This window comes from Astatotilapia calliptera, chromosome 11, assembly GCF_964374335.1.
Source record: "Astatotilapia calliptera chromosome 11, fAstCal68.1, whole genome shotgun sequence".
In the NCBI taxonomy this organism is placed as follows: Eukaryota; Metazoa; Chordata; class Actinopteri; order Cichliformes; family Cichlidae; genus Astatotilapia; species Astatotilapia calliptera.
Window position 1 is genome coordinate 29,607,593 of NC_137432.1, and position 17,669 is coordinate 29,625,261.

Below are 17,669 nucleotides of genomic sequence, written 5' to 3' on the forward strand. Positions count from 1 at the left end.
CAGCCATTTTAGCCAACCTGGTTTTCCATTTTAGGATGAAACCTCTTCTCACCCACACTCTGTTATTCATCTCCTTTTTTTTATGTTGCGGCTTTTGAGCCGGGTTGTAACAGTGATCTTGTCTTTGGGAGGCACATAAATGTGGAAGTGGTGAAGTGTGGTAGAAGAAGAAAACATTTTACTTAAGTAAAAGTACCAATAACACACCTCAAGGTGAGATAAGTAAAATCTCAAGGAGTAACATTAAATTGAAATGCCTATGTAAATTGCATGCACATTAGGTACGCTGTGAGAAAAAATAACTTTCCATGGCTAGTGGTGAGGGTGGTGGTTAGTGCCAGCTTCTCTCAGCAATGCTTTTTTCATTGTGGTGAGCTGATATTATACAACTGTGCAGTAGATGGTGCTCTAGTGCCGTAACATGAACTTGAAAGAAGAAAGTAGAGGAAAGAATATGGTTAAACATGGTTTGACAAGTCTGTATTTATAATATTTGGCTTCCTCTGTCCCCTAAAAGTTTGTAGTTTACTACAGTCAAAGTAAGCCAATCTGCAATAAGATCACAAACTCATTGCCACTCTTATTCATTGCTATATTAAATATTTTAGTAAAAGGATTTAATTAACCCTATAACAATAGTGAAAAATGAAAAAAAAATTTTAAAATCTTTATGTGCATCATCCATGAAAATAATGAACGATGCACACTAATCTGGTCATTTGAAAATCTTATAATGCAGATTTTCAAATTAAGCTGCTAGTATTCAACACGATTATACACTTTGAGGAAGTGCTCTTGAGGTTTTAGCTTTCCCAAGTAGAGAACATAAGTGGCAAAAAATTACGACAGTCACACTTGTGTTGAAATTGCTTCATTAGTGTTTGGTCAACGTTGTTTTGCTTTAACTTGACAATCCTCTGTTTTTGTATTTTCTGGTCTGGTGTTTCATTTTATCTTCTTTCTTCTTCTTTCTCATGATTTCTCACAGTTTTCAGCCACATGGTGCAATATTGACTTTTGGGGAAAAACTTGGCAAAAGCTTCTAATTTTCACAGAGTGAGGACCATTAGTACAGCGTGCGATTACTCCCTAAAGATGTTTATTTAGTGCTTATTGCTTATCTCAGTCTTAAATACTAAACAAAATAGTTATAATTTAGTCAGTGTAATATCACTTCAGTCCTAACTAACAACAGTCTATTTCTTTCAATCATATTGATCATATGTTTTGCAAATGTGCAGTTGATCTTGTGAAAGATTTATATGGTGGTTAAATGAACAAACCTGTCAACACCGTCTTTAAGCAAACATGACACCACAGCAGCTGTGGGTCTGACCTAAAACTTCTTTCTAATCTGTTTGACTGACAGCATTCATGATCAAAATGAAGAAGAACTACAATTGCATCATCAGAGTTCTTCTTGTGAAAATTACAGAGAATTTGTGGGTTATTTGGCTTCTTGACCCTCAGTGCATTCATAGTAAAAATGTGTTAAATGCATAAACAGTGAATAAAAACATAAAAACACACTGTGACAAGAGATCAGTAAAGGTCACAACACATTATGTTATTCCCCCTTTTGGGGATTTTTGCATTTATTAATCCTATTATCTCTTTATCTCTGTCTGTTGACATGTTCAGGAGTAAATGAGGTTATATGACGTGTGGCCAGCAGCATTATCTGCAAACCAGCACGTACTTAGAAATACAAACTGAAAAAAGTGGCATCGTGAAATACTATTAATTTCTGCTTAGTAAATAAGAAAAAACTCTACAGTTATATGTGAGGATACAGATAGACAGCTTACAGACTAGACTACAACTAGCCAAGTACAGCCAAGTACAGCCATGGCGTAACATTCATTAAAATGATTGCAGAAATGAGGAACTAGGAGACAAGGTTTCACTGAGGGGTGTGTTGTGTTGTGCAGTGTGCAAGTAAGATGCTGAAATCTTTTTCCTACTAATGATAAATTCATTCAGGGTAACAATGAGTGGGTGGTCTCCCCTTACTGTCATAGGGCAAGAACAAATTTCAGGAAACGAGTTTTAGAGATATAGATGTATCATATATCATCTGTGACTGGTTACTGTTGCCTAATATTTGGCAAATATTAGATTGTTTATACACTGTAATTTTTCCAGAAAAGATTATGAAATGATGCTGTCAAACAAACTCCTCAGTGTAACACAGTTCAATTTAAACCATTTCTATCCAACAAACACCAACCACATCACATCAGCCCCTGACAATTTATCATAATTGTTGTAATGGATTGCAATAGAACAGTGACGGTGTAAACGACAAGGCCGTTGAGATTACGTGTGCTAGTGTTAGTAGAATAAATCCAGTAGGGTAGGTTTAGCTGATATTTCTTTAACTATGCAATAAACGGCAACCTATAACTGTTATAACTGTTAGGCAACTGCCTTGTCAACATCATCACATATTCACTGTGAACATGCAGAGCACACTCTACATGAACGGTGTAAGTTTACGTATCTGTTTTAAGCATCAACGTGTCCCCATGACCACGCCCCAGTTACACTGAAAGAAAGTGTGCACTTCAGCACGTTCCATTGACCGCAGCAGTACTGCAAGCCTTTGCACATCCACAGTTCCAGAACACCAAACAGAACAACAGACAAGGACTGTGCTGCAGCGGCCTCGCATCACAGACCCTCCCCCTTACCCCAATAGCATCCCCTGACACCCCCCCCCCCCCCAATGCTCCCATGTAGTTCAGCAGGAACGTGTCACATGGCTTTTTGCACACCAACTCATATCCATTTGTACTGTGCTGATTGTTTTAAAGGATTTTGCCTCCATCAACAGAAAAGTGGGGGGTTAACCTTTTGGAATTCAGCCTAGGCCATCCTCTTTGACATTCGCTCACTCCTGGCTTGCACTCTCTCTCACTCTTTCCCTAAGGAAAGCCTGATACTTAAGAGGGTTGATTTATCCTGAGGAATTCAGGTGAGATGATGGTGATGGTGATTTGTTAAATTGCAGTAGAATTTATAAACTAGAATGGATAACACTGGCTGCTAACCAGTTTTCATGCACTGTGACTATTTCGTAATAATGTATGTATATTTCATGTTTCAGGGTCTTTATTTTCAGTATATTCATAGATAGTTTTAAATAATACATCAAGCATTTCTAATGATTCTAAAGATTTCATCCCATAAAGATTGAGATTTGAGATGATAGATTTGTCTGTTTGTTTTATATATCCTGACAGGAATATGACGTTCAGATGTTACACACCAGTGTTGCAGATGTATGCCGTCTGAATTTTGCTCTTACAGCTCAGAGAAAAACTGAACCCACATGTCTTGAAACAGATGCTTGATATGTTTTTAAAGTTGTTCAATATTTACCAAGGCTGATAGTGCAAGTGTATAGTTGGTATTGTAGCTGATACTGTTTTCAATGTGTATGTCTGTGTGCCATAATAGCAAAATGGAATTTCCACAAAGGCTGTTTTGAGTGTTTATATCTGTCTGTACGTGGACAGAGTTTGTTAACACAAGATATAGTCGTGAAACTCCACAAATGTTTTGCTGAAATTAAAGTAAAGGATGAGTATGATGATGGGTTTGGTCTGATCCATGGGTGCTGATTACTTATGCAACTATACCCTTACCCTAAAATGACCTTACATTTTATTTGTGTCAGCTGTCACTGCCTTTCACATCATTGGAAGTTATTTGCTGATTATATTGCCAGTCTATTTCCTTATTTGTTTTTTTGTGGCAGTTTATTTGCTGCAGTTGTAAGCACATAAAACACATTCAAAGAGTGAGCGAGAGAGTACGTGTTGCTATGAGCTGATTGCATTGCAGGTGGCATGATTTGCTTATCCAGGTCTGCAGCTGTCCTTTGCTTTGTTGTGAGAGATAACTGCGTCGATAAAACACATTATATGAATAAATTTAGATCAATTAACTATAAGACCCACATAAAACTTCATGTTTTATAAAACATGATAAAAATATCTTTATTAATAATGCAAGCTTTGTTTTGGATTGACTCACAAACTGACTATGTGTCACGGTAGGATTCAGGGAGTGCAATGGTATATATTCACTAATTCCTGGAAGTGAAGTGGTTTTAGAAGAATGCATTTAGCCTTTCTGATTTAATATAAATGAAGTTTGAATGAATGCAACGCCATAGTGACAGACATGTGGTGGCAACTAGATGTGGGCAGTTTTTGTTTTTACTCTTTCCATCTACTTCTTCAGGGTGTTACTGTCTCTTAAAACCATTCCCTACTTAATAAACATTAACATTATAGCACCAAGCTGTAAAGAAAATTACTATTTTCTTTCCTGCAGCTTTACTCTTGCACCACTGATTCCTATCTTCTTTTTTCTTTTGACAGTGCATAAAGCCTTAACCACAGTCATAGGATCACTCATGATGTACAGCTTCATGGGAGGGGGCCTTTTTTGTGCCATTGTGGGGAACATCCTGTTGGTGGTCTCCACAGCCACAGACTACTGGATGCAGTACCGTCTGTCTGGCAGCTTCGCCCATCAGGGCTTGTGGAGATACTGCATGTCTGGAAAGTGCTACATGCAAACTGACAGCATTGGTAAGTAGGGAATTGTCCTCTACCCAAATTCATTACATTTAAAACTTTGTAAGGAACAGTGATCCTCCCCGGAGACAGTTGTTTATCTGGTCAGAAGCCAACTTTTCTTACTTTTAAGGCGCATCAACAGGAATTTTTTGACTTTCATTAGACATTACGTTTATACTATTAGAATGAAAGTCCAAGACCAAGTTTATAGCCAACCTCTGTGGTATTTGCTCTAATGTTAGCATGCCAGTATGATCACAGTTACACTGCTGATGCTTAGCACATATAATGGTTTACCTTTTATTCTTAATAAACTTATTTGCATGCTAAAATTGGCCCATCGATGTTTATAATACAAAGGACTGCTGAGGCCCATTCTCATTGGTTATCTGGTGACAGTCTGATAACCAATGAGAGTGGGCAGTTTTGGACATGACAACAGCAGACAATGAAAAATCAGTTTTTCAAATATATAATAGTTTAAAATGATCATTATATCCACTACTTGAACTTTCCGCCTCATCCAACTAATCTATGTCACTCTGAGAACAAAAAGAATAACTTTGGATCCCTGTATTGGTGGCAATAACCCATGATGCCCCTTGGTTTCAGCATCACATCATACTAATGTTTGGCTACCCTAACAGCTGCTGCTGATGTCATAAATGAAATTGGAATAAATTGTATTAATTGCAATTACAACCATACACCGCACAAGGAATCAAAGAGTCAGTACACCAAAATAGATCTCAAATATTTTTAGTAAATATATTAAATTATTAATATATTCCAATGCAAGTTCAAGTTGATTAAAGTTGTCTTTTGTTTTTTTTATTTATTTATATTATGCATTACAATAGAGAAAGTTACAAGTTTATGAGTTATATTTGGAGAGAATCTTATTCTGAACTCAAATTTATCTTTTTTTAACATCTAAAATATATAATAAATACATCTGTAATTTCCTGGGTAGTGCTAGTATGTTGTAGTTCTTCTAGCATACATCTTCATAGTATTTTCTTGTTTTACTCCTCCTCAGCATACTGGAATGCCACTCGTGCTTTTATGATCCTGTCGGCCATGTCATGCTTTGCTGGCATCATCGCAGGAATCCTCTCCTTTGCCCACTTTTCTGCCTTTGAGCGGTTCAACCGATCATTTGCCGCTGGAATCATGTTCTTTGTTTCAAGTAAGTTATTGATGCAGAAAACAATTAACATTTTAACATTTATTAAAGTGATTATTTGGAAACTGATAGTATCATTATTTTTATCATATTAGTATCATATTATGTCTAACTGTGTGTCCAATATACCAGCTCTCTTTGTTCTGCTTGCAATGGCCATTTACACTGGGGTGACTGTGAACTTCCTGGGCAAGCGCTTTGGTGACTGGCGCTTCTCTTGGTCCTACATACTAGGCTGGGTGGCCCTGCTAATGACCTTCTTTGCAGGTTTGTTTATCTAGATGAATCTTAGTATCAATACAGTGATATTTAACAGTTTTTGGAAATGCAGAAAAGCATTGAATAAACCAAAATTACAGCAGGTCTCATTTATTAATTTCTTAATTATAATAACACAAATACATTTGAGTTTTATGAACACTTTCATTTTCTGAAAATGTCATCCATACTTATATATGTTAGAGCTGCTGGATTTCTGAGTTAGTACAGTCTTTACTTGTCAAACTATCCATCATAGCCTCGCCTCTGTCAGTGCGCCCCAGGGTGGCTGTGGCTACAATGTAGCTTGCTATCACCAGTGTGTGAATATGTGTGTGAATGGGTGGATGACTGGATGTGTAAAGCACTTTGGGGTCCTTAGGGACTAGTAAAGCACTATACAAATACAGGCCAAATACAGGCCATGTATACATTTTCTAAATCTTCTACTCCATACACGAAATATATGTCTTACTATCAGAAATCAAAGTCTGTTTGGCATGTTATATTATACAAATTGTCTCTATGTCTCTTTAAAGATGACTTTTGTTGATGTTTTGCAGGTATATTCTACATGTGTGCCTACAGAATGCATGAGTGCAGAAGAGTGGCTGGCCCACGTTAATGGAAAGAGGAAAAAGTGTGTCAGGGCTGCGGAAGACATTAGTTTACATTTAAAGATTGGCACCGTGGTGGAAAACAATAAAATTTGGAAAACTGCATATGTACCAAATGTGTATTTTTTTATTTTTTTATTTTTAAGAAAATGGTCAAGGATAACACAATCCCATTAAACAGCTTAGGATCATAAGCAATAGTAAGATATCCAAATTTAAGCTTGAATATTTTAAAAGATTTCAGATACAGGTCTGTATGTATGAATTGTTAAATATAAGGCTCAAATTCTGATATAATTTCTGTAATTCATAGGAAATTAATATAATAAAATGAAAATGTACATGTGATATCAAATATGATGTAATTTTTACATTTTCAATCTTAGCTAGAGTTGTTGGTCTACGCTTGCAGCCTTGAATCAGTGCACCTACACTTCCTAAAAATAATCTTTTCTCTAAAGAAGTAGAAGTTGGAGGAGGAAAAGTAGAAGATAATGGGATCAATGAAAGTGTTGAAACAGCTAAGCAGAAAGGTGTAGTACCTCCACTCTGGGCTTTGTCCCTGGATGTAACCCACTAAATGAGATAAATTGTATGGCAGAACACAAATGAGGAACACAGCAAGAGTCCCTGAGGCCATGCCAATGGCCTTCTGTTTCTGCATCTGGGATATTCTGGACCGGCTGTACAGAATCGAGATGCAGCGCAAGTAGCAGTAAACACAAATAAGAAGAGGTATGAGGCAGAGTACAAAGAAAAACTCCAGACGTACTGGGAGGAGGATCTCCAGCTGCTTTTTTGTGATGTGTTCATAGCACACACTGGAGTTATTGCTAGACAGAGATGGGTGATGCTGGATGATGAAAGCGATACTGCAGTGTGCTGTCGAGATCAGCCAAATAACAGCACTAATAGCAACTGCATACACGGGTTTGTGCAGTTTATGATAAGTGATAGGAAATGCTGCTCCTATGTAGCGGACCACGCTGACTGCCATCAGCAGCAAGGAGCTGGTGTAGATTGTGGAGAAAAAAGCAAAGGATGTGATGGAGCACATGAAATGAGATAAATTCCATTTCATACCAGATGCTGCCTCGTGCATCTTGAGAGGCAGAATGATCAAAAACAGCAGGTCAGAGACAGTCAGATTGAGTAGCAGGATGTCTGTTGGAAGTGGCTTGGAGTGGATCTTGACACTAAACGCATAGAGAGCCAAGAGATTGCAGGGGAAGCCAATCAGGAATGAAATGATGTAAATGAAGAGAATGATCTCACTGCTCACAGTGGACTCCATTATGGACCTAAACCAAAATAAACAACACAGATTAACTTCTTCTTCTATGCTTCTCATACATCTTATACATATACAGTATTATTAAATCTAATATATCAAACCAAACAGTAATGAATACAATAAATTTACAGATGTTAATTGGCAAGTAATGTAGGAATTTTCAAACTTCAGAAAGTGAATGTCTCTAGTTAAACAATAAAGGAAAATCAATGTCTTGCAGTTATGTTCAATAGATAATACTAAAGCATCAGTGTTGCTTGCTAAACAATTAACATTTTCCGTTAGTATAGATACAGTTATTTAGGAAAATGTGTTTCATTACTTCAATCACTTAAAGGTGCTAAAACAAACGAGGCAGTCAGCTGTCATCAGTAGATGATTTTCAGTAGCAAATAGGATCTTGGTATATTTTTACTTACCAAGTGGTATAATATATCTCCGATGTCAAAACTTCACAATTAACACTCCGTTCTGTTCTTTTCATCAAAGACCTCCAGTTTCTAATCCAGGTTTAAAGATGAGTTGATATAAAGTGTTAGAAGCTTAAAACTCCATGCGACACACTGGGGCACACTACAATGACTAACAGCAGACACCAGTAGGTTAATATTAACTAAAATAAATAACCGCAGCTCATGTTGACTTTCATCTTAGATATGTTAACAAAGGACCTCCTGTCACCAAAATAAATTATTATCATAGTAATTTCCTTCGGGATTAATAAAGTATTCTGATTCTGATTGATTCTGATTTGGATTTCGTAAGTCCAGAAGCCTGCATTTATTAGAATTCAAGATATTTTCCATTGCTCCATGAGAAATTTGTGATTTTAGGAGCACTGTGGAGATTACCTATACATGTAGCCTTCAGTATAAAAACAGTTTTCAAGTCACTGGATGCATCAGGGGCGATTTGTGGTTTATGTCATGCCTAAGGACTTTACAGCACATAGACTGAAAGAGCTGAAGATTGACGGTCTGCTCTATATCCTGAGTTTATCCCATATACTCCTTGTTATATCAAAACACTAACACTGACCACCAGGGGTTAAAGTGGGGTTTGACAGACGAGAAAAAGATACATAACATAGTGGTTTAATGTGTGGAAAACAAGTAATTTAAAAACAAGTTACTGTAGTTTCTACTGCTAGCGCTACTAGATTTTTTGTTATGTACAGGCTGTAAATTTATCTTATCTGCAGTGTGCCCACATCACAGTGATGAGCAGGACAACAGGATGTGTTAAGGATGCAAGGAGGACTGTGGGAAGTGATTTTTTCTTAGTTTTTGAGTAAATATCACCATGCACTCGATATTATGCATTAATCAGCACCTCAGATTTAATTTCTCATTTACTGAAAATACTGAATGCCTTACCAGATTCTTCTTGCCCAGTTTAACCCTTTGCTCAAAGCCAAAGTACATCTGCTGACTTTCTTTACCTTTCAGACTTGTATCTTTATTCTTGTTAGTCAAGAATAATATGTGACCTTAACCAAGCAATTAAAGGTCTCTTTTAAATTTAGACCATTAGAAATACATTTGTGTAAATTATTCAACAAAATATCCAGTTTTATAGTTTCAAAGATTAAACAATACAAAACAATCTGATGGTGGAATATATTTTTATTATAGAACATTTCACAGTCAATCAGGATAACAGTTCCAACTTTTAATACTAATGCGGTCCAAGCACGACCACATTAGCAAAGAGGCCACCGAGAATAAAGCTTTTTGAGTAACAATATGACACACAGTCAATAACTTTTAATCAGAAATATTACTGACATACACACATTGCCTTCAGACAGCTGTCTGGTGTTATTTCTGAGTGTTATCCAGGTTGCACTGTTCATAGTTTAGCTGGGATCCTTATTTTACCAGAGACCAAATTTTTGTATTCATTTGTCGAGACAGAGTTGAATGAGCACTAAAGAATCGCTTGAAATAATATAGAGGTATCATGTTGTCACACAGCACGAAGGTCCTGAGTTCAATTCCACCGTCAGGCCAGGGTCTCTCTGTGTGGAGTTTGCGTGGTCTCTCCATTTTTCTGTGGGTTCTCTCTGGGTACTCTGGCTTCCTCCCGCAAACCAAAGACATGCAGTTAGTGGGGTTAGGTTAACTGGTGATTCTAAATTGCCCATAGGTGTGAATGTGAGTGTGAATGGTTGTCTGTCTATGTCTTTGTGTTAGCCCTTGAGAGACTTGCGACCTGTCCACGGTCAGTGTTGGTGAGTAACGGAATACATGTTACGCATTTAAAATACAAAATATGAGTAACTGTATTCCGTTACAGTTACCGTTTAAAAAGGTGGTATTCAGAATACAGTTACTTTGTTGAAATAAATGGATTACACTGCGGTACTTTCCTGTTTCATATTGTCGCAGGTCAGGAGTGTTTCGGTTTTGTTTGACAGCTATGTTCTGTAGTTCCAGGCGGCAGCGTTGCGGTTGCCATGGTTACAGGGGGACGCTCTGCGTGTTTCCTGGGTGAGAGAGCGCCTTTTTGTTGTTGTTGTTGTGCTAAGCTAATAGGCAGAATACTACAGGCATAGCCCTAAAGAATGTAGCCTCATGGGCAGTGTAGTCCGTGCTGCAGGGAGAATGGACTGCCATACTCGTTATGTGTCTGTGAGCGCGAGGTGGAAGAAAAAGGAGAGTCGAAAAGTACGAGTTGTCATCGAGCAAAAACGGGAGCTGGAAGCATGTAAATATAATATTAACCACTGCAGCCAAGCCCAGTTGTAAGTAAGCTATTAAGACTCGACTGGACGCTGTGTTTGTGTTTTCCTCCGAAACAATAAGTTCTGTTGGAGCAGCCTTTCAAGCTTCTCTCTGTCTCTCGCAAGCAGAGTTGACCCAGACAACAAAGTAAAGCCATTTTTCGGCTACAAGCCCGACAAGGAACCCGTATTAGTCAGAGGTCCCTTTACTACGGTTCGGAGCCGCGGACCTTCAGTAATAGTAATAAATCACACAGCAATAGTACATTCACGTAGTTGTAAAATGCATGATAATTTAAGTTAAGTAATCCAAAGTATTCAGAATACGTTACTCTCATTGAGTAACATAACGGAATACGGTACAGAATACATTTTAGGGCATGTATTCTGTATTCTGTAATGGAATACATTTCAAAAGTAACCTTCCCAACACTGTCCACGGTGTACCCTACCTCTTGTCCTCTGACAGCTGGGGCCCTGAATTGGAAGAGAATGGATGAATGGGTGTCAAACGTATTGTGTCTACTTGGCTGACAGCTCTCGGAACATCTTGTTTCAAGAGACAGGTAGACTGGGAAAGGATAACTGGGGGATCTGAATAGACCAAATTTAATCAAAACTATTGAACATCTGCTTATTACTAATTTCACCTTTCAAGTATCTTCAATAAGAAGTAAATTATAGAAGAAGACTGTCGGTTTGACTTAATATGATGTTCTTCTGTCCTTTATTATTATTATTATTATCATTATCATTATTATCATCATCATTAACATTATTATTATTATTATTATTGTTTTTTTTTGTGTCTATGTTCTTTGTTTTCAGCGAGTCATGGCTACACAAACCAAATTAATAATTAATCTAGTGAATTTCCATATGATGCAAAAATAAAGTTCTCAAAAAGTTCACAGCAACTGAATTGAGCATTACCTATAGAATGATAAATTATATTATGTGCACCTCTCTGCATACCAGACCAATTCTCTTTGAACTGCGTGCAGTGGCCATTTACAGTGCTGTGACAGGCAAGTTTCCAGGCAAGCGTTTGAGGCTGATTGGCCCTGTTTATGACCTTCTGCGCAGGATTGTTAATGTAAATGAGTGTTTTCAAGATATGTAATATTAAGGTATTCTGCTAATAGTAAAACAAATCAATAGATAGCATTACAGAATAAGAAAAATGCCATCTTTGCTTTAAAAAAATAAAATCAAAAATACATTTCAGTTTTATAAACACTTCTATTTTCATTAACATTTTATTTTGAGTCATTGAACAGTTATGAGGAAGTTCAGATAAACCCTGTACAGCTATTTCAAAAAAAAAAAAAAAATCTTATGTCTCGCTATCAGTAAACACATTTTCTAAACACATGCAAAGTGACTAGATCAGGTAATGATGCATCAGTTTATATCAAAATGACCTCACTTTTCCACTGTGCGGCACCAGTGTTACGCAACAATGTTTTTTTTTGTCTTTTTAATCACCAAAAATAGTTCGTGTGAGTGGGGAGCAGAAAACTTGTGAGAGATTACATACTGCATATTATTTTTATCTCTGTAATGTGCACTCAAACAAATATAATCAAACTAAATATGAACAATTACTAATGAAAGGAAATGTTAGTCTAGCTAGAGCTGTTGACATGTCCTTGGAACCGTGAAGGACTGAGCATACAATTCCTGAAAATGAACTTTTCACTTGACAAGCGGAAGATGGAGGAGGAAAAGTAGAAAATGATTGGATCAATACAGGTGTTGAAACAACTAAGCAGCAAGCTGTAGTACCTCCACTCTGGGCTTTGTCCCTGGATGTAACCCACTAAATGAGATAAATTGTATGGCAGAACACAAATGAGGAACACAGCAAGAGTCCCTGAGGCCATGCCAATGGCCTTCTGTTTCTGCATCTGGGATATCCTGGGCCGGCTGTACAGAATCAAGATGCAGCGCAAGTAGCAGTAAACACAAATAAGAAGAGGTATGAGGCAGAGTACAAAGAAAAACTCCAGACGTACTGGGAGGAGGATCTGCTTCTGCTCGTCTGTAAAACGCTCATAGCACCAAGTACTGGAATTATTGCTGGCCAAAGATGGGTGATGCTGGATGACGAAAACAATGCTGCAGTGTGCTGTCGAGATCAGCCAAATAACAGCACTGATAACAATTGCATACATGGGTTTGTGCAGCTTCTGATAGGTGATAGGAAATGCTGCTCCTATGTAGCGAACCACGCTGACTGCCATCAGCAGCAAGGAGCTGGTGTAGATTGTGGAGAAAAATGTGAAGGAGGTGATGGAGCACATGAAGTTGGGCAGATTCCATTCCATATCAGATGCTGCCTCGTGCATCTTGAGAGGCAGAATGATCAAAAACATCAGGTCAGAGACAGTCAGGTTGAGCAGCAGGATGTCTGTTGGAAGTGGCTTGGAGTGAATCTTAGTACTAAATGCATAGAGAGCCAAGAGATTACAGGGGAAGCCAATCAGGAATGAAATGATGTAAACTGAAAGAATCACTCCACTGTTCACGGTAGATTCCATTATGGACCTAAACCAAAAAAAGAAAAAGAAAAAAGAACACAAACCAATCACAGTTTAGAAAAAATATACCCCATAATAATAAAATATTTAGCTTTTTTCTGACAATTTAAACACAGAGTAAAAGACAGCTGCCTGTTCAAACGTTCACTGATCAATCACATTGAACAGTATTGAACAATACTGAACAGTTTTATTTCCAACCTGTCTATGGAAATAGTTAAATGCATAAATAAAGAAGTAAAATAAGCACCTTAAATATTGCTCAGTTGATACTTTTGATATTTGCATTTTACATTGTGGTGAATAAAATGTCTTTTATTCACTTTGATCACTGATCAGTGTCAAAGAAATGAGGCAGTCGACTTTCTGCATCAGCCGTAGAACTTCACCAACTGTAGAATCTTCTGTATTTGGTGTGATAAGGTAAATGTATTTACTCACCAAGCAGAAGAAAGTTTCCAGACTTAACAACAACTAAAATTCCATTCTGCAACTTTCATCAAAGACTTTCAGGTTGTAACTCGTGAGTTCAAAGATGAACTGATATAAAATGTTAGAAGCCGGAAACAGTCACGCTGTATGACTAATACCAGTAGTTAATATTAACTACGATGGAAAACTGCAGCATGTAAACAGTTTGTCTTAGATGGGTTAATAAAGGACCTCTTCCTATGTTTTACTCTCCTGTAATCATTTATGAACTTATAATTAGAATTAAAAATGATATAGTTACACCTACAACAAAACTCAGGGAAGAAATAATCATTTTATACATACATTTTTTTCCCCAAGTACACAATTAATTCATAGTGTTTTAAGATATTTGTGATTCCAGCAGCGCAGGGGAAAATAACATGTAGGCTTTAACCTCTATAGTTCTGTTATCTGTTGCTTAGGAACAGTTTGTCAATGACTTCCTTTTCCCAAAATTGACATCTCTTGCAACAGGAAATAACTATGGTATCAAGTATCTTAAAAATATCACTGGTCCTTTTGCAATCTATGCTAATTTTTAAAAATGTATCGGTGCTCATGCTTAAGTAGAATAACTTCAGCAGTATATGCAACTGAAATGGGAACAACTGTGTGGAACCTACAATGTAAAGGGCTGGCCATAGCGTGGAAGGGAGAGCAGGCCATCTATTAATTGCAAAGTTGGTGCTTTTGTCCCCGGCATCTCTAGTCTGCATGACAAATATCCCTGGGCTAGACTCAAACTCCAAGTTGCTCTTTGTGGCATCCACTGGAGTATGAATGTGTGTGTGGATGGGGCAATGGGGCATGTTGTATAAAGCGCTTTAAGTTCTCAGGTAGAGTAAAAAGGTGATATAAAAGAACCAGTCCATTTACCACTCAAAACAAATGTCCTCATGTCAGTAGTTTAAAAAATGTTTCAATGCACACCCTGTAGGGGTTAAAAGTCCAGTGCATCAGCAATAGAAAAAAAAGAGATACAGTTACTGTAATTCAGGAAATGTAGTTCTGTTTGTAAGAGTCTATATTGACTTTCAGTCTGATTCATGCTCTTCATGCGTTTTATACTTGAAACAGTAATGGCCAGTTACGAAAATGACTGTACACTTATCGCTGGCTGTATTTCAACCTAAGAGAAGTATGTGGTGTTGCTGAAGGAAATCTTTTACTCTCAGCTGAATTTATTCTTCTCTGGTTCAATGGCTTTCTGAATCAGTGTAGGAGGTTACTGTTAGCGACACACCAATGCTGCAACCCTCCACCACAACTTCCTTTTCCAGTTTCACAGAAACATTAAGACGCTTGTATGTACATGTCAAAATTGATAACAAAACAGTAGATCCCGAAGTTAAGGAGCTTGCTTCATTTTCACTTGCTGTTTTGGTTGCCTATTGTTTCTTTTGGTTAAATGTACTACATTCATTTTTATGGCAGTTTTAGGTTTCTTTATGAGAATGAACACTGCCAAGTGACTGGACTGTATCAATAATAAGGAAAACCTGTAGTCAAATATTCCAAAATTACAACAGAACTAGGGTTGGGCGATTGGACAAATATATGGACTATCGTTTTTACAAGGGCGATTGATTTATTTATTTGTCCATGTGTAAATCTGCTCATAATGATGGAGCTAATAGAAGTAGTCAAAAGAAAAAATAATATTTGCGATGTTTTAACAGCACTGTCTTTCATCCGCGAGCAAATTCTCGCGGAAGTGGCACACCGCTTTGGTTACATCCTTAGATTTACCTCGTTCATCCGGTTTAAAGCCAAAGAAATCCCAAATTGGCGACTTTATATTTTTTGGCATTTAGTTCGTCCATGTTCTGTTTGGTAAACGCGCAAATCAGTCTTTGCATGATTACATTGCTCCGCCCTTTAAAAGTCTGCATATGTGCCAATATATTGCCCATCGTCGATTATTGGGCTTACGATTGTTTTTACATCATACATACATAAATTTTTACATATCGCCCAACCCTAAGTAGAACTAATTAATTGTCTACCAATTTCAAACAAATCTCAAACATTTCAAATACTAACATCATTTGTTGCCATCAGAAAACACATTTTCTACACAACAGTTTTCTGTGAAACAAAAACTCATGTTTCTAGAGTAGAAACTGTAGGAATGTTTAGCTTATTTTAGAGTTTAGAAATATGTTATCATAGAATGTAGAATTATTGTAGAGACACTGTTTGTAAAGTAATAAAGGCCTTATAGTGTTGTGAATTTAGGAGTAGATTTTAGAAGGCTTCTCCTGAGTGGAAATTCCCCAGAGGATGTTTTAAGGTGGGGGTGTTAACATTTATAACTGTGGGGGTTTTATGACCTGTAGAAAGATATCTTCACCCACAGTGTTTTAACTGTGACGCACACACATCCACACACACACTCACTCATGTGCACTCACACATACACACAGGTATGCGTACACAGTCACACACGAGCACTCACATAGACACGTGGGAACGTGCACATGCAGGCATTCACGTGCTCGTGCACATAGACACAGACAGAGTTTGCAGCACACCGTAGGGGTTTTTTTTATGATGGGGTCACTTCTATAAAGCTGGCTGTAACTAACAAAGGGGTGAAGATTTTTGCAGAGGGACACCGGCCTCATCTTCCCTTCTAGAAGTGCATGCTTAAATGAAGAAGAATGAAGATGAATACAGATGAATAAAAGATTTTGTGAAAATGACTACTGAGTCCGGTGCCATCTCTGGATGCTCGAGGAATAAAAAGAACCGGGGTAAAACTGATTTCTCAACAAAACATAAAGCATTAAGAGATATTTCAGAGATATTAGATGGTGATCTACATAGCATCTGCTAAATATCTTACATATCTTATAACAATACCCAAATATTATTAAATAATATATTGAGATCCAACTCTCATCTTATCTACACCACGTCCACTTTACAGTGATAGAGGTGGAAAACAGGATATGCTGAAGATGTAAGCAGAGCGTGTGGGATGCGACTATTTTTTATTATTATTATTGAGCAAATATCTCCATGCCCTCAGCTGGAAGCAATGAGAGCTTATATTTTTTTAAAAATAATTTAGCCCTGCTAACAGCCACTTCTGGTTATAGCTTCCTTCACATTTGAGAGTTTTATCTTTATTCTTGTTAGATAATACCTGCTAAATATTTGACCCTATAGCAATTAAAGAACTTTTTTGAATTCAGAGCATTAGAAACAAATTTGTGCAAATGTATTTAACAAAAACATACACTTCCATAGCTCCAGAGATTAAACAACAATGCAAACAACCTGATGCTGGAATATATTTTTGTAACAGAACATTTCACATTCAATCAGGAAAACAGTTCCCATGAGCAAGAATCACATCAGCAAAGAAGAAATTGAGCATAAACCTTTTTGAATAACAATATGACATACACAGAAAAATGTAATCAGAAGTGTTACTTACATACACACATAACCGTTGCCTTTAACTTCCTGTTGTGTGTTACTTAGCAGTGGGTTCTCGGCATCATGCTGGCTTTCCGTCACTCTTTTTCTCTCTCTTTCTTTCTCCCCTGTCAGTCTGTGCATGTGTTTTGTGTGTATAGTGTTTACCTTTCCTCAGTGGTTGCTCAGTTGATCTGAATCACCTGCAGCTAGTTGAACAATCAGGCCGGCTACTTAATGTTGGAGCAGACACTCAGTCATTGCCAGATCTTTGCGTCAGGTGGGTACATAACTCTTTCTGTGTCTCTGTGCAGACCTTTCCATGTTTGCATGAGGCCTGTGAGCTTTATACTTCAGAGTGTGTGTGTGCCTTGGAAACCCATAATACCTTCGCTGCCACTTAGGGACCTTAAAATGCCTCACTGATTACATTATTTTTTTCCTCAAACAAACCTGTAAATAAACCTTTTGAATTCCTTCCAGTGTTCAGCATGTGGGCTTCTGTCGGTCTCCATGACTCCAAGTTGTGAAATAGATAGTTTGGCTGGTATCCT

At 37.4% G+C, this 17,669-nt stretch overlaps 3 protein-coding genes across 6 annotated transcripts; 1 reads left to right on the forward strand and 2 right to left on the reverse strand.

Moving 5' to 3' along the window:
* The first annotated feature begins 2,629 nt into the window (after positions 1–2,629).
* On the forward strand, positions 2,630–6,756 carry lim2.5 (lens intrinsic membrane protein 2.5). 2 transcript variants are annotated; one of them, XM_026184843.2, is made up of 5 exons: positions 2,630–2,977; positions 4,392–4,604; positions 5,632–5,781; positions 5,911–6,045; positions 6,600–6,756. In XM_026184843.2, exons 2-5 carry the CDS (start codon positions 4,427–4,429, stop codon positions 6,659–6,661), a joined length of 525 nt encoding a protein of 174 aa, XP_026040628.1. In that variant the 5' UTR covers positions 2,630–2,977; positions 4,392–4,426; the 3' UTR covers positions 6,662–6,756. The 2 variants fall into 2 exon arrangements, with proteins under 2 accessions (XP_026040628.1, XP_026040629.1); XM_026184844.2 differs by having other exon boundaries at positions 2,884–3,087.
* A 297-nt stretch (positions 6,757–7,053) lies between these two features.
* On the reverse strand, positions 7,054–11,742 carry LOC113032648 (free fatty acid receptor 2-like). The gene is made up of 2 exons (XM_026185660.2): positions 9,735–11,742; positions 7,054–7,954 (listed from the first exon to the last, which is right to left on the reverse strand). Exons 1-2 carry the CDS (start codon positions 9,800–9,802, stop codon positions 7,054–7,056), a joined length of 969 nt encoding a protein of 322 aa, XP_026041445.1. The 5' UTR covers positions 9,803–11,742.
* A 152-nt stretch (positions 11,743–11,894) lies between these two features.
* LOC113032189 (free fatty acid receptor 2-like) lies at positions 11,895–17,340 on the reverse strand. Of its 3 annotated transcripts, none has more exons than XM_026184908.2 (2): positions 17,135–17,340; positions 11,895–13,222 (listed from the first exon to the last, which is right to left on the reverse strand). In XM_026184908.2, the coding sequence occupies exons 1-2, from the start codon at positions 17,257–17,259 to the stop codon at positions 12,301–12,303; spliced, it is 1,047 nt and encodes a 348-aa protein (XP_026040693.2). In that variant the 5' UTR covers positions 17,260–17,340; the 3' UTR covers positions 11,895–12,300. The 3 variants fall into 3 exon arrangements, with proteins under 3 accessions (XP_026040693.2, XP_080164195.1, XP_026040694.1); XM_080308069.1 differs by lacking the exon at positions 17,135–17,340 and adding an exon at positions 13,657–13,767; XM_026184909.2 differs by lacking the exon at positions 17,135–17,340 and adding an exon at positions 13,466–13,628.
* Positions 17,341–17,669: the final 329 nt, after the last annotated feature.

What these genes read in the sequence shown, in the direction of transcription:
- lim2.5 (XM_026184843.2), top strand. Translation starts at nt 4,427, where the DNA reads ATGATGTACAGCTTCATGGGAGGGGGCCTTTTTTGTGCCATTGTGGGG. An exon ending in CATGCAAACTGACAGCATTG is followed by an intron (nt 4,605 to 5,631) that starts GTAAGTAGGGAA and finishes ACTCCTCCTCAG; the next exon opens with CATACTGGAATGCCACTCGT. An exon ending in GCTAATGACCTTCTTTGCAG is followed by an intron (nt 6,046 to 6,599) that starts GTTTGTTTATCT and finishes GATGTTTTGCAG; the next exon opens with GTATATTCTACATGTGTGCC.
- LOC113032648 (XM_026185660.2), bottom strand. Translation starts at nt 9,802, where the DNA reads ATGAACAGTGCAACCTGGATAACACTCAGAAATAACACCAGACAGCTG. An exon ending in TCTGAAGGCAATGTGTGTAT is followed by an intron (nt 7,955 to 9,734) that starts GTCAGTAATATT and finishes ATTTTGGTTTAG; the next exon opens with GTCCATAATGGAGTCCACTG.
- LOC113032189 (XM_026184908.2), bottom strand. Translation starts at nt 17,259, where the DNA reads ATGCACAGACTGACAGGGGAGAAAGAAAGAGAGAGAAAAAGAGTGACG. An exon ending in GGCAACGGTTATGTGTGTAT is followed by an intron (nt 13,223 to 17,134) that starts GTAAGTAACACT and finishes TTTTTGGTTTAG; the next exon opens with GTCCATAATGGAATCTACCG.